The sequence below is a fragment of the Pecten maximus genome, chromosome 6, assembly GCF_902652985.1.
Source record: "Pecten maximus chromosome 6, xPecMax1.1, whole genome shotgun sequence".
Lineage (NCBI taxonomy): Eukaryota > Metazoa > Mollusca > Bivalvia > Pectinida > Pectinidae > Pecten > Pecten maximus.
In genome coordinates, this window is record NC_047020.1 from 33,462,701 (window position 1) to 33,486,759 (window position 24,059).

At 34.4% G+C, this 24,059-nt stretch overlaps 1 protein-coding gene across 1 annotated transcript in view; it reads left to right on the forward strand.

Annotated features, from left to right (window-relative positions):
• The first annotated feature begins 202 nt into the window (after positions 1 to 202).
• The window catches only part of LOC117329587 (TBC1 domain family member 19-like), a 43,241-nt gene continuing 19,384 nt past the window's right edge, over positions 203 to 24,059 (forward strand). Inside the window, exons 1-12 of the mRNA XM_033887598.1 lie at positions 203 to 548; positions 2,154 to 2,226; positions 2,430 to 2,551; positions 3,017 to 3,091; positions 6,467 to 6,530; positions 10,088 to 10,184; positions 10,999 to 11,059; positions 13,339 to 13,450; positions 15,695 to 15,807; positions 16,040 to 16,114; positions 20,808 to 20,870; positions 20,969 to 21,131. Coding sequence (XP_033743489.1) covers positions 453 to 548; positions 2,154 to 2,226; positions 2,430 to 2,551; positions 3,017 to 3,091; positions 6,467 to 6,530; positions 10,088 to 10,184; positions 10,999 to 11,059; positions 13,339 to 13,450; positions 15,695 to 15,807; positions 16,040 to 16,114; positions 20,808 to 20,870; positions 20,969 to 21,131 — 1,114 coding nt within the window. The 5' untranslated portion in view covers positions 203 to 452. The remainder of the gene's footprint in view (positions 549 to 2,153; positions 2,227 to 2,429; positions 2,552 to 3,016; positions 3,092 to 6,466; positions 6,531 to 10,087; positions 10,185 to 10,998; positions 11,060 to 13,338; positions 13,451 to 15,694; positions 15,808 to 16,039; positions 16,115 to 20,807; positions 20,871 to 20,968; positions 21,132 to 24,059) is intronic.

Here is a 24,059-nt window from a genome sequence, read left to right on the forward strand (position 1 = left end):
ATCAATAACATCATTTTTCTGGTAGGGAAATCTTCAATCTTTAATTTGATATCAATTTTACAATATTTTAACTTCAAATGAGCGATCGAGGAGATGAAGTCATTGGTTATAACGTATAGTGAAATAATTAGGTGTGTGAGACCTTAACCAAATTGGTTATCTCCCCTGTTTAATAACTCTCCTGTGTTGGAAAGAAATTTTATCAAATTGAAAATCTGGATGTGTTTCAACATATAACAAGTTATAAACAACTTGTATTCGGGCACCATGCCGTTTATAGATGGATAAACAGTACTTATGGATTATATAAAGAATGTTTATTTATAAATAGTTCTTGCAAAACCCGTGTGACTTTGGATAACCACGAATGTTCCCTCCTGTTGCTAAGGACTCGTAATATCTCGACACGACTGGAGCTCACGGCACTTGCAGCCTGATTCCATTCTCTCGCGATGGGAGAACCACCTGTAGCACAGTCTTATATGAAAGACCTTATACATGAATTGAAATCATCTAAATTATACACTGATTTACAGAATGCAGCACAGGTAAGCGTCATGGGATTTTCTTACTTTCATTTTCAACAAGAGTACGTAACGTTACATGCGTCTTTTACATGTATATATCACTACTTGTACAACACACATTTACTCTCAGGGGCTTAGCCACAACACAATAAATTCAAAATTTGTATACATCCTGAAACTTTATAAAAATTTGGTTTATCGATGTATGTGTTAATCAGAATCATTCAATCACATAAGGTGAGTTACAAATGTATATTATGTGTAGCGGGACTGGACTGGGTCGATCATCAGTGACCACGTAGCTCAATTGGTAGAGCATCCGGCTAGTGTTCGAGAGGTCCGGGGTTTCGAACCCCGGTCTGGCCTCTACACTTTCTCCTCTCCTGTTACATTGCAATTGTGTCAAATAATAAGACTGCCCAGTCCACACAGGGACTCGAACTACTACAACTAACAACCTTTAAGTTAATATCCTACATGCATGTACATAACTAACAGCCCAGAAGAAAATATCCACTAGCCTAAGCTACTAGGTTTATGATTCCTACTCCTTTTCAAAGTCTTCATATTTGAATCCTCATCAGAGAAATCCACATCTTTATCTCTAATGAAGCCCCTCAATCTCGAATAGCTTACTCTAGGAGTGTCCATTGGAACCAAATATATCAACACTGGAAGTAGTAGTAATTAAATATTTCCTACCCACACTGGTGCTCGATCCATTGAATCCAATCCTATTTTCATCTCAAAGCAGACACCCTACTAATACAATACTATGTATTTCTATTTCCGTCTCGAAGCAGACATCCTACTAATAAGCTAAAAGAAAATTTCCATCATTCAATAATCATAATCTGCAGCTAATAGATTTTTTTTTCAGTTTTGTACTTGTATGTGAGTCTGTAAATTATATATATATATATATATATACTGAAGCACCCAATTCACGATATGAATAAACCACTACATACAAAACAAGTTTGCACTGGCATTTCATAAATGGGGTCCTTTTCAGATAAAATGAGGTCCCTGTGAATAATTTGAATGGAGCTTCCAGAAAAAATGGGGTCCTTTTAATTTTCTATGCTTCAAAAGGATAATTGGGATGGCTTCAATGCAAACCCTGCAAAACTTATTTAACATATTAACATAAATAATGAAGGATGACAATTTTATAATTCTTGCCCTGACTGGCCTCAAACTTGATGATCTATGTCACCTAAGCGCCTAACCAGAAATATCCACAGCTTGTACAACAGAGCCACAAACACATTCTTAAAAAGAATGTTTCAATGGCACCGTGATGGTCGACCTGATACCCTCATGTCATATACATTGTAGTGACAAATTGTCTATTAGATAAAATGAATACCTGGATCGCAGTGTATATATACGTACATGGATACGAATTGTACACAAATAACATATATTCAACACAGTACAACTAGGAATGGATATGGTATTCAAATCTTTACCTTTGGATCAACAACACCAAGAAGGGGCAAAGTTTGCATTTTGCAAAGTGTTTAAACATAAATAAATACTTCATTTTTAAATATAATGAAGTATAAATAAATGCTTCATTTTTAAACATAAATTATACTTCATTTTTATTCATTATTACAGGTAGAAGTAACAAAAACACAACTGAGGTTATCAGATGTCAGGAAAGGTGTTCAAACAGGTCTCGTTAACTCAGGTAAGGACACTAAATTTAATATTCATTTATTAAAAAATATATTTTCATATATAAATTTCATTAGGTCTCTTTGTGAATAAAGAAGTTTAAAAAAAAAATGAACATATTTGTTGGGAAAATGTTCATGAAAATGTTTCTTCATATTTTAGAATTTTATCTTTCAATTTGAACATGTAAATAATATAATATATATTTTTTTGTAGGATGGGACAGGAAACTGAGAAATGCTATTTTCAAATATCTGCAATGCCATCCAAAGATACCTTATCCACTACCTCCTGTAGATCATATGAAAGAACCACTGCTGTACCTCAGAAAGGCACAGGTAAGCATGACACTTTTATCTTAATTGGTTTCCACTTCCAAAACTGGACTGCATTTTACTGCTATACTTCAAAAAGTGTCTTCTAAACCTGAAAATATCTTTTCCATAAAAGTAACCCCCCCCCAGTTCTTTTCTTGAAAATCAAGTGATTTGCTTTCATCCTCTATTTTTTCGCTTAAATAAGATCTTACTACAATTTAGCATAAACTGCAAGTTTCATGTCTAAAATGCTGCAAAGACAGTTATTCCTCAGATTAAAGATATTTTTTTCATAAATATGAACTTGACTTAATTGTCTTTCAGATACCTCCTCTAAAATTTTATCTTTTTTTTTTCAAATTGATTAGCAAATCTAGAAGATTCTTAATTGTCAGATACAATATATATATATTGTATATAACTATTTTGTCTTTAAAAGTAAATTAAATGCCAAGAAATTAATTTATACATTGTTTGTTTTTGTAGCAAAACTGGGAAAAAAGAATATTGAAAAGTCTAAACAGTATGTGTACAGAACTGAACATGCCTCTAGCCAGGAAGGTAAGTAAAATCTATATTCAATGTTCTTGCATGTTAGTCTAAATGATGTCTAAAGATTTGTGATAAGATACTTTTTTGTGATGAAATGAACAATTGCAATAATTAAGCATCAAGTTGCAATGTTTGCCAGTCAGTTAATTTCTCAATAACTTCTTTGCTCTTATATGCTACAATACATTTACATTAAGTGATACATACACAGTATCTCCTAGGCATGACAGCTGATTTCCTGTATTTTTTAAACTCCATCACATTGCCGTTGTTGTTAACAGATTTTATAACTTAAAAAAAATTTTCATGAAAGTCAGAAAGATATCATATCAATGTTTTGTTGCACTTCAAACATGCATCCGTAATTGAATATGTGAATAGTTATTCCAATAGCTCAACGAGTTAGAAGTGTTTATTTTCTTTTTCTTTTACTACATTACCTCTATGCCACCTTAAGCTTCATCAAAACAAGTTATTCTATTCACTGAGGGGATAATATGTCAGATGACAGCTTTATGTGCGATATTTTTTTCACACTTAAACAAATAAATGATGAGGAAATTGTATGTATACTGAACTGTGAGGTTTACAAGATGACCAGAAAATTGACAGGTTTCTGGCTACACTTTAATTTTTTTTTCACAGTTAGATGTAAATCACAAATGAAATAGTTCTGTACCATAGGAAATTTACTAGAGAAGAGAGGAAGTAATTTTCTAGATCAATAATTTGGCAATCACAGTTTACAAAAATCATATTACTGAACAGGGTTACTCCAACATAGTTGATGATGAGACTATTACAGTAACATATTAAAAGAAGCCACTTGGTTGTGCCATAGCAGGCTAGTTCTGAATCATGATGAGTGGGCCTATACACTCTCACATATATGTATCTATAGGAACAGGGCAACACCTGTATATGGTTCCTGTGATGTAGGATATATATATCAGTATTCAAACGTCATACAAGACCGATGGCAGGTATCTATGAAAAAAATCCTGGTCTATAGAAAATTCCATTGCGTTAGACCGAAAATCTTGGAGAAAACTTCCCCAATGTACAAAAATAGATATGTTATCGCTATGTTATAAATAAGTTCCGTATATTAAACAAATAGACAAAATATACTGTTGTAACTTGCTTTTAAGATTATACTGTATTTATAGCCCCCCATGAAACTTAGATTTCAATGCTAAACTTTTCAACTTTAGGAAGGGGGCTTATTTGAGGATAAATACTGTCACTGTCATAACAGTAATTTGAAAGGATTCTACTGGTGAAGACACTCAATAAATTAACACATAAGAGTAGGAAGTTAGATATAGTAGAGCAAAAATAAATCCTAACATACCATACAGCTTTTATGACTTTCTAGGACTCTGCTGAGAGCTTAAAGTTGATAAGAGGCAACCAAAAACTCAAAATGGATCAAAAGAGATGCCAAAATCTGGTGGGGAGGAGCAAAAAATCAATAATGCATTGACTGTATATGTTTTTACTGGATTTTTTTTATTTTCAATTTTCCATTTCAAAAGAACATAAAGCACATGCATGTGTATTTTCTGAACTGTAAAATATAAAATTAAAATGTGACAAGCTGGTTAAGATCAACCTCAGGGACCAAAAAATCCACCAACAGTGTATCTACCACCTGTACTCTCAATGGATTGTATGAAAGAAACAAAATATCAGTGATGTTATATAAAATAGATTTTTTGTTTCATTTTCAACTTCTTTAATGCGCTTTCCTTTATTTTGGCTCCTGCCTGCAAGACTCTTTCAGAACCCTGTGGCCTTTTCACCAAGCCGACCCATTTCCAAATTCTTTTATCATAATGGGTAGTATTAAATCCTATGTTAGTCCCAGGATACAACCTAGTCATTGGAAACAAACTAAATGGCCCATTAGGATTAGGTTAAACTAACAGACTGGTAAAAATGTATTCATCTACTGTTATTCTTGTGTATGTGATATACCATATTTATCCACAAATAAGCCCCCTACCTTAGTGTAAAAGTTTAGTACCATATTTATCCACAAATAAGACCTCTACCTTAGTGTAAAAGTTTAGTACCATATTTATCCACAAATAAGCCCCTTACCTCAGTGTAAAAGTTTAGTACCATATTTATCCACAAATAAGCCCCCTCCCTTAGTGTAAAAAATTAGTACCTTATTTATCCACAAATAAGCCCCCTACCTTAGTGTAAAAATTTAGTACCTTATTTATCCACAAATAAGCCCCTTACCTCAGTGTAAACATTCACTACCATATTTATCCACAAATAAACCTCGTCCCTTAGTGTAAACATTTAGTACCGTATTTATCCACAAATAAGCCTCCTCCCTTAGGATAAAAGTTTAGTATTGAACTTAATTGTGAACCATTTTTAGCTTAATATTTTAAACTTACTGCTAAGACCACTCAATTTTTAATAAATATTTTGTGAATGAGATATATAATATTGTATTTAATTTTTTTCAATCCACTTTACACAGCTTAAGCTCAAATCATTGCTATCTGGTTTTATCATTTTTATATTGAAAAACTATTAAATATTTACAATTTTTTGTATTTATTGCTTATTAAGCTGATATTTCTTTTAAATTTAGATCATTTGTAACATATATTGTACATGTACACATGAATGTATAGATCTTTTAATGTGAAATTTCAAACCATTTTACATATAACAAGCAAAGCTAGGGATATATTTTCAGAGGTCAATTGATCAGACAACAACATTACCCAAGAAAGCTGTTCTGTCACTCTGACTTAGATAAAGGCTTCAATGCCACGGTCTTATACCAATTATTTCTATATCACTATTGTCTATACAAACAGCCTTATTTACTTTTCCCTATAAGCTTTGGCACCAATTTTCATTATTTGTTTTCAATTTGTTGACTGTCTGAAAAAAAGAGTCAGCTGCAATACTGTCTACAAACCAAACAGTTTTTCCCAGGAAGATAAGATTATATCTTTTTGATTTAAAGAATTATTTAGTTATCAATATTTATTTTGATATGTCTTCAATATTAGGATTTAGGATTTAAATCCCATTCCCATAAGTCCTAGTACTGGTACGGGCCTATTTCACAGTAAGTATAATTGCATAAGATTTTTTTTAGGATATAAAGAGTCTTAAATGCACAAACTTGTACTATATTTCTTTAGTATAATTTATCTATTCTTAGTTTTAGATATTCTTTGAAGCGTAAAAAACTCAATAATCAAAATGATTTGTTTTTCAGTTGATTAATCTTTGCAACATAAATATGCAAAATACTAATAAAAGTAATAAATTATATAAGAATATAATTTATATTTTGAAACAATTAATGATTAAATGACATTTCTGTTGTGTATTTTAATACAGAGACCAGAAAAAGATCAGAGGGACATTATCCACAGGTGGACAGAACTAGGGACAGATGGCCCAGGTAAATAATAGGGTCGGGGGGTTGCGAGGTTGAAACACACATAGGGCTGTTGCCTGGTACTGACCGTAGACCGGTGGTTTTTCTTTGGGTCCGCCGGCTTTTGTCCACCTCCAAAACTTGGCACGTCCTTAAATGACCCTGGCTGTTAATAGGACATTAAGCAAAATTAACCAAACATGTGCAGAACAATCGTCTGTTCAGGTCAGTATGTCAAAAGTATTTGTCAGCCATGGCAGCAGGTTTGCCATGAGGTTACCGATCAATACCATTCACCATCGAGATCAAAATATTTTTGACTTTCATTCTGATGTACAGCCAAAATTTGATTTAGATGCATCATGAAGCTGTTTGGACTCCTCTATGACTTTTTTTCAGAGATGCTAGGAGAATAAAGCATTGATACCTAGAAGACGACTGTCAAAAGAAATTAAAATATCTTCACTGGGAAGTGCTAAATCACTATGAATCAGTAAATTTCACATTTGTTGGATTGAAGTTCAAGAGAACATCATATTCATGTGTATATTCTGAACTGTGTCACTATACAAATCAACAAAAACATTATACACATGTTAGGAAAAGTTCTGTGAAATTAAGTTAATTTTGAAAGGTGCAACTTTAAAAAAAAAAAAAGATCAATTCACAAGGAAAAAATGTCTTGTAATTATTAGTCCTGTGGGTTTCCGCTCCGTCCGTCTTGTACATACATAGGGGTGTTACACCTAAGTTTGTCACTGCTCCAGTGACTTCATTCCTTGGAAGTCAGTTTGATTTAACTTCACGCAATGACAAAAGACCATAACATCTTGGACAAGTTTGAATTTTGAAATTAGTTTTTGGGTCAAGGTCATTGTTTATTGTTTTTAAATGGCTGGGGCTGATAGAGGTCATGTTTTGCTTCAGTAATACCCAGTATGCTTGTTTAAACTATACTCTACACACAGCACCTTTAAGATATTCTCAAATATGGTTTTATTCCTTTTTAATCACATGATTTCATTAAGTTCCTCCAATTCCTTTGTTTGAATGAATTTTAGGTCGTCAAAATTAAACTTACTGGAAAATATGTATTTAAATAAGTTATAATCATTACATTAATAAGGCAGTTTTATTCTCAAGATAAACTATAGTTCTTCAAGTATTAAGTCCTGAAAATTCTTAATTCGACCCGAAGTATCACTAATTACCGCAAAGACATAAGGTATTTGTATACAATACACCTTTTCCCTTTACATTTCGGCGTTAATTTCATTAGGTCTATTTGTAGGCACAAACACTCATGTAATCATCGTTCATACATAGATTTCATCAATAGAAATTGTGCATGTTTCTGATGTCCGAACGAAGGAATGCCCATTTAATGTTAAATGACATTAATTGTCCTTGATTTCTATGCTTACTTTAGGCTTTGTCCAGTCTATTGCACTGTAAACTTCCACATATTGTTGTATAATCTGCCCTATGCAGTTGTATAATTGTTGCTTCAATTATGGGTCGATGAAAAGTAATTGCAGATCGTAAATTCAATTCACAATAATAACAACTAAAAATATTAGCAATAAAGTTTAGGTACATGTAAATTCACTAAATTTACCATTTGTTACCTAATTTGGTTTAGAAATTGTCAACTTTAAAAACAGATTGCTTAAGGGCGTCGGATAAAGCGTTTTCTGGGAAATGACACATCCTATGAATTGTGACTACGAAAAGGAGCAATTAGAAAAAAAAAATCTGTAGAAAATTGGAAACTAATCTTTTAGGCAATTTTTGTAGCTGTCAGTTGTGACAGAACTTTTGTTTCATGGTGTCAATTCAAGCATGTTCAATGGTTGAATATAGCACAAATGGAAATTTAAGACTTATCCCGAAGGCAAAAAGTGATATGAAACTATTTGTTTTCATCAGTGGTAATTGGTTGTTAAATGTTGAGGAAGAATGATGTTCTGTCTTAAAACTTGGGCTTATGATTTGATATCTTTGATTTCTGAAAGAGATTCTAGTATGGATATTCACCAGTGCAAAACTGTTTTTAGCAGAATAAACAATTAAGTCGTAAGTATATTCATGAAAAACACATGTTCGTGAAAACAAAGGACTTAAGCATGATTAACATTTTGTTTTAAGTTTTGCACTGCATCAAGAACATTAATTGCACACCAGAACCATGAAAGGAGATTAAACCTAATACTAGGGAAATTACGACTTCTATATGTTTATAGTTGCACTTAGCAGAAGCGAATGCAGCAGCGAATGCGAGGATAATCTGTATATATCAAGCCAAGTGCATCAATTCTAGTAAATAAAGGACACCTTACGAAAGTATTTTGAAGCATAAAAATCGTTTAAGTTTGTATTTATAAGGATGAAGATGCTGTAAACTTTGCACAATCTTCAGACAAATCAGAATTTATAAATCCTGTTGCTAATATGCCCGTTTTTCTTTTTACTTAGGATGGAGTATGTACATGTACTATGATTTTTTGGAATGATATTGAAGATATGTACTTATCGTTGTATAGTTATTCATGGCATCAGACCTTTCAAACGTACTTCAGAGCTATTTCAAACATTAATGAGTTCTTGTGTAATTTTTTTTAGATATAGGTAAAAGTTAAGATGATTGTACTTTTAATTAACATAGTATATGTTGCTTTGGAGTATTTACTACAAAACATCTTTTAAAGTAACGTATTCGTATGCGTCATAAGATGAATGTTAATTAGTCTCCTAGGGTCCATACAAGTAGAATTGCACACGAACATGAGGATGGTCTTTTGCAATACAAAATGTACAACTATAGCTGGGAGGCTGGATTTGACGTTGGAGTGTCTAGTATATTGTGTTCTTATGTCACATTTGTCAATAAAGCGTATACCTTTTAAAGTGAGGAAATGTACGGATTACGGACGAATGACAACCAAGTCAATGAATTAGTTCATCTTCACGGGTGCTGCTATGTATTTCTATGCTACTGTCATTCTACTAATCAGGAACTTAGTCGAAAAAGGATTGCCATGAAAAAAAATGTTCCTAGCAATTCAGGAATTGGAAAAAAACGAATATACCCTTGTATACAATTCTCGTAGAAAAGGGGATTACAAAATATTTTTTAAATCATCATCAGAGCAAGATGTTGATGTTCGAACTTATGGCTGATTAATTCTAAATCATTTGTTTGTTTTTATTTCCTATTTCCGTTGTGAGTTCTTCATCAAACCCAAACTAAAAGATGAACGACTTGCACGTTATATCCACCAGCGTTCTCCACATAGACCCAAGAAGACTCTTTCATGCATCATAAAGTGTGTCTCTGGATGCAGTTTTGATTTGTTGAATATTTGTCAATAAAACTTGTATTTGGTGAAGCATCGTATATATTATACAACGTTTATTTTGCTTGGACATTACTGTAATAGCACAGTTTACATTTAAAGAACAAAAATATTATTAATTTTATAATAATGAAGACTTTCGTGTACCAGTGTTAATAGGGAAGGCTTGTTACGTTTAATTAGTACTAACCTCATACAAACTGCATGTATTATTTATTTTTACAGATTTAACCCAAATTCGTCCTGTTTATGCTCCAAAAGATTTTCTTGAGGTCATCATCGGATTGTCAAATCCAAACTATCACAATGGCGACGCCCCTGGGTAGGTAATATACAGACGATCTGTCTGGTCATTGATATGACTTGTAGTAGTTGTTTTAGTTTCGATAACATGATAGTTTACCCCCAGGGAGATATACTTATAGCTGCGATTACTCTAAATTGTGCTTTGAGCTTTTCCATTTTATAGTTAAGGAAACCAGAAGCTGTTTCCATAAGAATATCCGTATCTTTAATTTCGTCGAATAATAGCTCGATTCTTCAAATTTGTTACAAAACAAGATTATTACATGGTCATTGAAAAACAATTATCCCGTGTTTATTTGAGTGTTAAATGACTTCGTGAAAGGAAATAACTGTATATATACGCCATGGTATCTATTTTAGGAGGCAACTTCAGTGTTCAAATAACCAGCATTTAATAAATGATCACTCACATCTCCTAGTTATCTAATTTTGACAGATAAAGTATCAACTTCATTGAATATAAACCAAATGAAGTTAAATGAAATATAAAAAAAAAAAAAAAGTTTCTATTCTATCGTATTTTAAACTATTTCGGGTTGTTTGAATTGTTTCCTGTGTTACCTTTTACCATTGCCAGTATGGTATTGTTTATCGAAGTTCATATTACAATGATTTACGACTATTTTATTATTATTGTTCGTCTTGCTATACACCTTACGATAATTTAATTTGATTGGCAAGAAAAAAAAATATATAAGTATGAATCACTTTCCTCCAAATCAATGTTAGGGAATGAGAATATTTCTCTATTATTGTTTGCATTGTTGATAGGCCTTATAACAATACAAAAACAATTATTCACCAATTGATGTATTTTGTTATAATGGCAGGTTTCATCACCTGTGGGGAATAGTTCAAGTTCCCCTCAAAGTCAAAAGCATCAACAAACTGGTAAGTAAATCTTCCCTCTTTATGAAATATCATGGAATATTTAGTAAGTATCCCTTTACGATTTTCTTGGTATTTGGCGCTGGATGACTCTAACCCTCAATGGGTAGTAAGATATTACAATAATTCAAGTCAAATCTCCCCTAGTTATGTAATTATTAAGTAATTATGCCTTTGCCTGCCAATCATGATTTAGTTGCATTTGTTGAACAGCCGGTAAGAATTTTTTATTATCATGCAAAGAACGTTTACTGCAATCAACGGTCTTGGGCACTTGGTATGTTGTAAGCTGCAACCTGGTTAGATTTCCGAACACACTTATACAACCTATGTGAAAACTTACCATGCAGACAAATTTTCTCATGGGCTTTTTAACAGCAGGTAGAGGATACAAGGTCGCTGTAAATAGCATCTTAAAACTGTTCACTTTTAAAGCTTACCAGACCCATAACCCATACAAGGTTAAAGCTACAAATGTCAATGCCACTTTACCTCAGAACTTCAAAATTCGTTCGTCGGCATATAACACTTGCCATTTAAAAGCAAAATATTGTTCAAAAACTTGAAAGTGCCTATTTTAAACTGCGTTGTATATTGGCTGTTTATCCGAAAGCACGACGGATAACAATTAAATTGTAACATGTAGGTTATTTGATGGATGTGTAAGCTTCGTTTGATTTTCAAATCCGTCGAGGTAATGAAATAACAATATTATGTAATTGTGTATATTACTATTTAATATATTGATTGACCTGTGAGTACATTTGTTTAGTCTCGCTGTGTACAAAACATTTCTGATGATTACTAGAAGGACGAATTATCTATATGATAAAGTTTTCTTTTATATATTCTTTTTCAGCGTACGCTAATTTTATAGTACTAGATTGCTATCTAGCAGTGATATTTACTTGCCTTTCGTACATTACAAGAGACCTCTTTCCAGCATTCAGGAAAGAATACATATATCCAAATTTAAAAAAAGAACAAATAAAAAAAAAAAAAACAGAAATTATCAAGATAATTATTTTGCGTATGATATATATAGAGATTACACACCGAGTTGTTGTATATGATATTTCCTTCACTCGATTTACTTATTTTTCAAAAGTTATAAAAAGCAGAAGCTTTATGGTATTTACTTCGCTCTCGATAGCTATTTAGAAAAAAAAAAAATACAAGTATTTTTTTTAACTTTGGGAAAACAACAGCGAGAGTGAAAGAAACACCATATACAACAACCAGGAGTTTGTGTGACCTACCACAATTTAAAAATCAGAAATTTATTACGAGTATTAATTGACCCTGGTGTGTTTTGTATATATCGTTTTAAGCTGAAAGGATACGACCTGTTGTGAAATGCCACTAATTCATATGCAAAACTGACAATTTCAGAAATCTATGGAAATATTATGATATATTACAAATCATAATGATTAAACAAGACTGTCATCTTTAAAGCATTAAATTTATAGAAATTTATACAAAAGAATGATTATCATAAAAAACAAGTATGAACTATTCCGCGATGGCATTGAGCGGCCTTCACGTGTGGTACAAACTGTATATTTATACAACAATGATAATGATTAAAACATGTCTTTAGGAGTTGAATAACACCTACGTATTGTGGTAGAAATACTAGCTGATAATTCAATTATGCAATATAGCTAAGAGTCATTGATTATTTCAATACCACCCTTTTGAGTCCTTTGTCTTGGATCAATGTTCGTTGAAGGGGCTTGAAGATAAGACACCGGACTGACCACGCTGTTCCACTCACTGTCTTCTTTTGTGATACTCATCTATAGTTTTGTCAATTGTTTGACAAAGGTAGATGCTGTTATAACATTCATTTTAGGAAATTGCCAAACGTCCCTATTTCTCTTGCTCGGGCCTTACATCGTGGTATTTCGTTCCCATCAGACTAGATCGATGATACTATTAAAGAGAAAATGTTTACGTTCATCTTCCGGATATATCTATTTTTCTCTATATTTCAAATCTTATCTCTGGGATGTTGCTTTATATCTTAGTATTAATGTTCTCGTAACTAAGATGATGTTACACTCTGCTGCATTGTCTTCTTGAAATTGAGTCCTGCTGTAATCACTTTATAACATCATCATGGATTCCTTGAAAGCACGACCCAAATTCATATCTGTAGTCATCATATATTATTTTGAGATACAGGTATATTAGTCGATGGTCAGTTGATTCTATACGAACTAGAATTGCTTTTCTTGTCCTTAATGGCTTATACTATTATTCCTTTGTGTTGCCAGCGGTTACAGTACAGTGATATGGCGATCAACCAAGGTCAGTCTGGGATAGACGACTTTGGTGATATCCCTCCAGAGTTGTTCGAGTCTGACAAAATGAAAATTGGAAAGAAAGGTAAGAGTATGGAATATGCGTACTTAAAAGAATCTCACCGCTTTTTAAATAGAAAATGATATGTGCAAGTAGTCTTTGGAAAATTATATACTTAGGGTATATAATTATCAGTTTTATACGATAATGAAAATTGCGTACGATTGATCAGTAAGCAAGTGAAAGTGAATGGGTATATATATTTGATACTATATAAGTATATGTGAATGTGATATTTTATTACCGGGGTGTCCTCTATGATTAACTTTCTGTAACGTTCAAGACAACTAAGGAACAGATTCAATCGAACTGAAATAGTATATTTTGTTGCATGAGGTTCTGACAACATCTCATAGGGAATCACACTCTTGCATCTTATCACTCTAGCTAATCGGCAACGCATTATCAGAATTTAAAATGACGTAGCAAAGTGTAGTTTACGAAACGAGACACGGCAATATGACGCCCTGTCCGGTAAACCACGTTTTACCGCCATCTGTTGAAACAAGAACGTGTCAAGCGAAAAATACGAATAATACGATTCGGTCAGAGGACAACATTTCGAATTAAGTAATGGCGTTTCAGTAAGTAAGGGATTAAGTATTGAGATTGTGAAGAGAAAGGAACCCTTATTTTTGCATTGAGAAACAGATAATGGTGATATTGTTTTGTGCGTGAGTGTTCAAGCATTGATACAGCATAATTTCGTCAATTTTCACAAAAAAACATCTTGAAAATGGAGTTGGTAAAAGATGAAATATTTTATTCATAATGACCGACGTTCAGGGATGTCGTAAGAGTACCTGTTGTAAATTTTGCTATATGTTTGACCTATTTTACCCTCCTCCTAACCTTATCTATCGCATCGATTACAGCTACCTGCAGGGTAAATAGTCTATATTAATAAAGCATTCTTATTTCCATGAAATCGAATTTCCAATTCATTGCAAAATAAACCAGCTGAGTGGAGAGATTAATTGGACAGAAAATGCCCTTTTATATCTGTTATCCATTTCCTTGACAATCGATAGTATATCTTGTGTAATTAAGACATCATTTGCTTATAGGACAAAGCAGTATTGAAGGTCTTAATCTACAATTGTTCACTCACACAAAACACTATACACTCTTAACCTCGCTAATAAAACGCTTGTTCTAATCATGCATAATGGTCTCCTATACTGACTGGCTTGATTGGTAATTAGTGCCACACCCAATGTCTGCTCTGTTAGTTATCTGAGTGAGTTGCTGATTTAATTGTGTTGGTTCAAATTAACGAGACAACACGATTGGGATGTTATATTTGTCTTCAAATAAACATTGTCAACATACATCCCTACACCTTACTTGCAAGATAATTACTTCTAGCCTGGCTAAAACGTACCCTGGCTGTCAACGGTCCTGCAAGCACTAATCTTCCGTTCATACAATATCTGATCAATGTAGAAAGTGATATCATTGATAATTTAGTCATCCAGAAAACATGTTTTCTTTTCATTCCTTAAGAGCTACAATGTATGCCACCAAGCCCAGAAGTAGATATTCAAAAATATATTAACTGTCCGAAGCTACTCATGAAACTTTTAATATTTTCAAAATGTTTTCAATCACCCCTTTTTCTTGTACTGTTAATCTATCTCTTTTGGCAAACTTAAATTTTCCAAATGCTGAATTGGCGAACCCACAGAACATAAAGAAGAAAACAATATACATAACGTCAATAACCGCAGCCATGGTTTTCAGAAAGCTTTCAACGCGGAAAGCTAATAAATATATACATTAACAGTAGTCGATTTTATTGAACTGGTTATCTGTTCAAATCTTTTTTAAACATCTTGATTTATGCTCCAGGTTATGATATGCATTATGATGGTATGTAAAGCATCCCTTGAATAGTTCCGTCTTCTGTTGACCATATAAACCGATGATCTTAGTCTTAGCTTTTACGAAGGCGTTTACAAACAGCAGCCACTCAATATTCTTATAACACCTCAATGTCATGTCACCTTGTAAAATCATATTTCCCTCGTGTCGAATGTCTATGCGTATTATATCTACTGTATTTATATATCAGTTTGTATATATGTAGTATACTTTTCAAGGTATTTTCTCCAAACGAAATTCTTAAACTGCATATGAGTAGTCTGAAAATCTGAATACGGATGTTTCCAATACTACTTCCTCGTTCTCTGTCGTTGTCGTAGCTTTTTGGTTATCGGTATCTTTATATTATCCAGGAGAAAATGATAACATTTTTTTTTCATTTAGTGATAAACGCATGTCACAGTCCCCTGGCTCAGGAATTCTCCAAGAAAGGTTGTCCTACGAGTCTACGGGCCAGCTTATGGTGTCAGATGTTAGGCGTGGAGATAGACGAAGAAGTATGTGTACATCAATACACTTATCTATTGGTACTAGTAATTTGTTTACATTACAGTTTCAATTGATTTAAAAAAAATATATAGCGGCGATATTTATTTATTGCTTATGAAGCGATTTTTATCCTTTAATTACAAACACATTAAAATTAAGAATAAGTAAAACATTTATACTTAGCTCTACTTCATTTTGAAAACGAGGATACCTGTTTAATGTATACATGTATATTTTCAGGACATTTTGTATTACGAGCAATTGAAAATCAATGTTCAGCAACACGATCTTCTGGTTGACAGTCTGCTGTATAAGGTAAGATACACTGTTATAATGTTGTTTGTATTGTTTGAAAATATATATAATAAAACCTTTTTAAAAGTTCAGGATAGGCAGAAATACATATGTTTATTTACATACTAATGATGGCTATGTTTTTTTTTCAACAATATCCTCCAATGTTGAAATGGTTGATGTCGATTTTGTTACAAAAGAAGCAAGGCTTATGTATTTCGTTTATGAGGATATGGGTGATGTTAACATTACTTTCCCTAAATTAGTGTACTTCTGTAATACATGATATTTATTAGTCCCCCACCGGAATCCGGGGGGGACTATAGGTTTGCGTTGTGTCCGTCCGTCTGTCCGTCCGTCCGTCTGTCCGTCCGTCCTTCCGCACACTATTTGTCCGGGCTCTATCTCCCATACTATAAGACACTGGAACTTCATACTTAGTGTGTGGGTTCCCTGTGGGAAGGCGGTATGTCGCATACAAAAACCGGATCACTGTGACCTATATTTTGACCTCTGACCTACATTAAAGAAAAAGCTTGTCCGGCCTCTATCTCCTACACTATAAAGCACTAGAACTTAATACTTAGTAGTATTGTTCTCTGTGGGAAGGCAGTGTGTCGCGTACAAAAACCGGGTCAATGTGACCTATATTTTGCTATTTTTTGACCTCTGACCTACATTAAAGTAAAAGTTTGTCCGGGCTCTATCTCCTACACTATAAAGGACTAGAACTTAATACTTGGTAGTATGGTTCCTTGTGGGAAGGCGGTGTGTCGCGTACCAAAACCGGGTCACTGTGACCTTTATTTTGCTATATTTTGACCTCTGACCTACATTAAAGTAAAAGTTTCTCCGGGCTCTATCTCCTACACTATAAAGGACTAGAACTTAATACTTGGTAGTATGGTTCCTTGTGGGAAGGCGGTGTGTCGCGTACAAAAACCGGGTCACTGTGACCTATATTTTGACCTCTGACCTACATTAAAGAAAAAGCTTGTCCGGGCTCTATCTCCTACACTATAAAGCACTAGAACTTAATACTTGTTATGAATTGATCATCTGCTTTCTAGGCAAATAATTTCACATTCGGTGGGGGACTATAATTTGCTGAATTATCTTGTTTTTATTGCTGTGATATACAATACTTCCATAATATATTGTCGTACAAGACCTTTTTTAATGATAAAAAAGTGGTATGTTTAAATCATAATTACTTTATTTGGAATAAACATTTAGGCTACTCGGCTAGTTATAACATTGTTTTCCTTTATATTGTAAATACTGTATATAATAACTTCAATCTAGAAACGATTAGAGGTTTAATATGAACTAGCGGGCTTCATTGTTGCATACATTAAGAGCGTTCTTTCCTTAGAGAGAAATGATTAGCCAGATATAGAGAAAATGTAGGCTGTGTATTTTTTAAATATCATTCCGATAAGGTCCGTGTTTAGTGTCTGTACCTCTCTCGACTTTGATACGAGATACTTTTACATCTAAAAATGCAAAAGTCCCAATCTGGCAACTGATAGAAATACTTATTTAGCCTATTGAAGCAAATATCTTCAAAAAGGTATTAATCCCTTCGCCGTATTAGGCATTGGTACCTTTACAGCAAATGACATAACTTCAGTTGGTGTCATCGAAGAAACCGATGTTTACTCTTTCGGAACACCTCATTTTATTCATACATTGCTCTTCATTTTATTTATTCTGAGAGGGAATCAGAAAATTGTTTTAATGTTGGTGATTAACATTGAAATCAAATCAATGTAATAGCTATTTTCTCCCTGATATGGTTCGGAACACACGCAATTATTGCAGTAATGCTGACCCCGAGGTCTTTGTTTGGCATGCACGAACGATAAAGCTTGAATTCAGAAAAAGAAAAAAAAAAGAATATGATGATGGCCTTTATCACTTTCCTTAGTTGGACCCTAATGCTAGTTTGCATCATGTGAGTTCGCGCATTCCGCCTACCGAGTCAACCTTTCTCAGGCAAACCTAGACTCTTTTTTAATGATTGTATTAGCATTTAGACAATTAAATTTCCCCCATGGACAAGGACGTTAACGAAGTGTACCACGTGACCAGACGAAAGCACCAGTTTGCTTGTTTATCTTTGTAACTAATGCCCTAATTGTTCTAATTTGTGTCAGATTATACAATTTCCATGTTAGACCGGTGATAACATCGATGCTATGAGGGCCAAGTGTGGGAGATAATTGTCGGATGGTACTCGGCTAGGCTGGAGGAATGGCATTTTCTTGTATAAGTCCTGTGACAGTAAAAGATATAACGCTCTCAGGGGGTTCATGGCTATTATGCGTTTTATTGGTTGTAATGAATTCTAGTTTCTGAAAGAACGTGTCTTTTCACAGCTAGCTATCAAACTTCAGGTTTATCGTTCTTTCCTGTCTTAAAGACAATGTAAAGAAATCAATATTTCTAAATCACTCTGCAGTATCAATTGCAAACCGGTATCTGTCCATAAAATAATCGTTTTCCTCTAACCCCTCTTCTGCGTTTCCTCATTTTGATCCTTACCATCATGAACGAGTTCTAGAAGGACGAACTAGCTGTATGATGTCCGTAGTATTACTGAGGAGTCCTAGAAGTACGAACCAGCTGTATCCTAGAAGGACGAATCAGCTGTATGATGTCCCTAATATTACTGACGAGTCCTAGTAGGACGAAACAAGTGTATGATGTCCCTGGTAGTATTACTGACGAGTCCTAGAATGACGAAACACCTAGGGGTATAATGTCCCTAGTATTACCGGCGAGTCCTAGAAGGCCGAAAAAGGTGTATGATGTCCATAATATTACTGACGAGTCCTAGTAGGACGAAAAAAGTGTATGATGTCCCTGGTATTCCTGACGAGTCCTAGAAGGTTGAAACACTTAGGGGTATAATGCCCCTAGTATCCCTGACGAGTCCTAGAAGGACGAAAAAGGGGTATGATGTCCCTAGTATTCCTGACGACTCCTAGAAGGACGAAAAAGGGGTATGATGTCCCTAGTATTCCTTACGAGTCCTAGAAGGACGATAAAGGGGTATGATATCCCTAGTATTCCTGACGAGTCCTAGAAGGACGAAAAAGGGATATGATGTCCCTAGTATCACTGACGAGTCCTAGAAGTACGAACCAGCTGTATTCTAGAAGGACGAATCAACTGTATGATGTCACTGGAATTACTGACGAGTCCTAAAAGGTCGAAACACCTAGGGGTATCTGCCCCTAGTATTACTGGCGAGTTCTAGTATCTGCCCCTAGTATTACTGGCGAGTTCTAGAAGGTTGAAACACCTAGGGGTATAATGCCCCTAGTATTCTTGACGAGTCCTAGAAGGACGAAAAGGGGGCATGATGTCCTAGTATCACTGACGAGTCCTAGTAAGACAAAGCAATTGCATGATGTCCCTGGTATTACTGACGAGTCCTAGAAGTACGAAACAGGAGTATGATACAGATTTATGTTCATTATTCTGTTTATATTGTATAGGTTACTAAACTCATATGTAAATGTGCCACTCACTTGTGTGTCTTTTGTACAATCCTTTGTCGCGATTCATTGGCTGATATCAATAGATATAAAATCTTACAAACCTCGTAAAATTTCAATGATAATACCTGATACGTAGTGTTATATGACTATAGCTTGCCATATATAATATAGAATGTTGATATTACGTTGTTATACTTCTCAACATATTACAAGAATAACAACAAAAATGTGAATAAAGGGTGACATTTTGATTTATTTACTGATTTAAAAATCATGTTGCTTCTAACATGATATTACTTGTTAACAATCAAAGTAAATCATCGATACAAAGTACACTGTAGTTGCAATTATGCAATATTAGCAACTTCCTTTAAATCATGATTTGTCTGTCTCATCATAAGATCTCGGGAAGCGCATTGGTAAAACAGTCGCATAGGTGACCAGGGATGCTTTCCCTTATCAGACCTAAAAAATATATGGTCACCTGTCCGACAAGTTGGGGTCTCTTCCACAGTATTGCCACTCGTTCGATTTCATCCACGCCAAAAGAGTGTGAAAAGATTTGAAGAAGATCCCGATAACATGCAGTGCACATTTTATAATATATTATTTTGGAAATACCCATTCGTGCTTACACCTGCCCTGCAGGTAGGGCGTAAGAATTGTACCTGCTGCCCCCATTGCATGATCGTAAGAGGCGACTAAATTTGGGATCTTATCTTTTCTATTCTTTCTGAACAACTTTCTTCTTCCTAATGTCTCCCTTGACAATGCCTCACTTTTGGCCTTTAGTTGAGCGTTCGCCCCTGTGAGGAAGGCTTTGGGTTCTGTCCCCTTGCCGAGACATACCAGAGTCTTTAAAAATGGTAGTTGCTACTCCTGCTTAGCGCTCAGCATATTGGGAGTGGGACGACTGGTTGGCCCGTTGTCAGTATAATGTGACCGGGTCGGGTGTGCTGCTGGGTGTCTTCGGCAGTATGCTTCAGTGAGGTAGCACTATAAATCGGCAAAAGTTCCGGCCTATCACAAGGAGACTTAACACGAACATACCGCAGCCTCCCAAAACACACATACGCACTCACCACACGCATGCATATCGCACGCACGGGAGGCCGTCCTTAAATGACCTTAGCTGTTAATAGGACGTTAAACAAAATAAACCAAACCAAACCAATCCTGCTTACACTATACTTTGTCTTCCTCAGGATGTGAAACTGACTGCTACAAATGACGACCAATACTTTGTTTTTGAAGATTTCCTATACCAGGTGAGCAAAGAGATAATTTTTCTACCAAAATCGAAATCAAAAATAATCATAATCGTGCTAAAATATTCTAATGTAAATACTTTTTTTGTTTGGTCCAGGTTCTACTGCCATTTTCAAGAGATACCTGTGTTCTGAAACATTTTGCCCAGAACAGCGCCACGCCACCTAAATCGTATATTCGCGGGAAAATGGGACAAGAGGAATATGCAGTCGTTTACCCTCCAAATGGAGTAATTCCTTTTCATGGATTTGCCATGTATGGTTAGTATCAATCATTTACATGTCACTGACCAAAAACTCGTCACATTATTGATTAACTGCCTATCTATAACTGACTCGTTGATTAAAAGAAACATAGGCTCTGATTTTCAATATACCACCAGATTATTTCAATGGAGGATGAGGTATTGCATTTGTTACCTTGTCCAACACACTATCTAATGAACTTATTTACAACGAAATATCAAATCAAGTTCTAAACTTGATAATATTTTGACAGTTATTGGATAAACTATAAGTTAATGGCGAAGGGTACCAATTTAACACTTTTTAGAATAAAAACGGTTGTGTAAATATATCTTATGAACCTCTGGACATAATTATTTAATTTATGAGTGGGATGAGCGTAATATTTTAAAAGTAATTGTGAGATTTTGAAATCTTCCACAGTATCATTTTCATTTCATTTTATGAGCGAGGTAGATGTTTTTCACGAATATAGCATTCAAATATTTCATCTACTCTGATATTTTGATGAGTACGTAGCTTAAAGTCAAGTTAAGATGAATATTAAACGTGAGGAAGAAATGTAATTGTAGTACATAAATGAAAGCAATTGACATTCTAATTTTATTTAAGGATACATATTTATACACATGGGAAACACATGGACTTGAAACGAAATATTTATGAACCCTTGTAATGGGTATATTAATAAAGGGTGCATTCTGATTAATGCATATTTCCATATTTTTTTAGCTTGAATTTTAACTTCATTACTAGCCTAAAATCTGGAGACTACTGTTTGTACATGTATATGCTATTGAATCCACAAGTTAAACGTATGACATCGTAAGATCATTTTAGACTCGTATATATATTTCAAATTCCATTCAAAAGGGTTTTTTTACGAACTACATTTTTGTATCTCTACAGTACATATTTATATATCGTATCGGTATGAGTAAAGAAGAGACTGGATCTCGATGATAAGAAATAGATGCGATTCTATGTCCGAAGTTCTACCAGTGCAATGTCTCTTGTCTAAATTAAATGGACAAACATATTCATTACTAACGAGCGGATAGGGTACATTGCAATATACATGTAGATGTATCCAGGTCCGTTTCCCAAGGAACATATAGGAGTTAAGGAAAATTGGTGTAGTGTTAACAATAGATCCCAAAACGAGTGGACAAATAGAGGCTTGTATTGTTTGATACCTTTGGGGCCACTTATATTAAAAGGACTGCTCTCTGCAGCAGCTCAGAGTCTTGCTACCAGAGAGGTACGTTGCTTAGCTACTGGTCTACAGATAGGTACAAGTGTTCTGTCATAGTAAATTTGTTTCAAGTACATATCGAAGCTGTTTGATTCTATTTCTACATTACCACTAATCATATAGATATAAATGCCTTCGTTGAATTGTCTACCATAATATAATGCAATAGATCCCAAGGGAAACGCGATGTAAGTATGGCTGTTACGTAAATACCGCTTGTTTCTAGTGCAATTGACTCTATCAGAGGATCGGGCCGTTGATATACTGATAAGCTTAGTGCATGGAACGGTCTAGCCGTTCCACTGATGTGATAATGGAAATTCACAATTTGTATAAAAATGATTTGTCCAGATTTTGGTCAACAAAGAATTCAATGAAAACATCTTGTCAGACATCATGTGAAGTACATCTGTACGTAAAGGAAGGACTCAATTGAATTTTACACTGAAGAGCAAATTCATTTTAAAAGCTAAATCCAGGTTCATGTAATATATGCGTCATTGATGCAGCCTGATTATTGAATTCATCGTGTTTTTTTGCAGTCTGTCACAAAGATTTCCTGTTCTATGTATCAAGCCTTTAATGGCCTGTGGATATTTATAGACCCATCATAATGGACCCCTTGTGACATTATTAAAGCTGCATATGGAAGGCACTCAGCCTTACCCATCGGATATTGTTATGATGATAATTGAACTCCGGAAGGAGGATTAGAAAGATGCCATGATCAGATCAGAGGATGTCGAAAAAATCCTGTAGGACCATAAAACAATGAAAGGCTGTAGTCTCGGTGATGGGGATCACTGAAAACGTAAAATGGGATTAGTATATAACATGTGTTGGGGAGGGCGACATCTCGACTATGAGATTGATTCGACTTTTCTGTTCATTGAATGAGGAAATGTGCAGTTAAGTGGTAAATGATTTGTTTGTTTCGCTAAACGATGTGTATAGTCTGTTATCCGACTAATTTAATTCATCTTGCGATAAAACACGACACATTACCGTAAAAGATTCCAAAGGACGGCCATTATTCTGTTTTCCGCGATGTTCTGCTGCATGCATACCGCTGAATCATACTTGGTAAGTGTGTTCAAAGGGAGGCAATCAATACTCGTTAATGCAGCAGTCTGTCCGCTTACGGAATTATAAGTGTAATATTAAAAGATATTATTATTTGTTAAACGAATCTGAATAAAACAAAAGTACTCCTCATACTTTACGTCTTCATCAAAACATGTATTTACATATTTAAAAATAAATATGATATCTATAAGTCCGTTGCTGGCTCTGCAGGAATATAAAGCTAACTTCGCGACGAGTCGGCAAGGGGATAAAAGGACAGGCTCGTATGTACATAACCAAACAATGGCCTCGTTCTACTAACAGCATTAAGTATAAAATTATCCTGAATCTGTATACACTCACAACCACCATATCGTGTATGTATTCGCGTTTCAACCACCTGGGCCCAGTTATTTAAAGGATGATTATGCTAATCACAGTTAACGACCATTTTAAAATCCTCATAAAATCATATTTTGGATAACGTAACCCGATAAGATTTTATGAAACTATAGCAGTCGCCAGTCTTTCCCTTACTGACAATTTTAAGGAATACACACACTCAGGTTTCAAAAAATGCGTTTTCCCACATATAAATTGATTAAGCTTTTCACGTAACTATT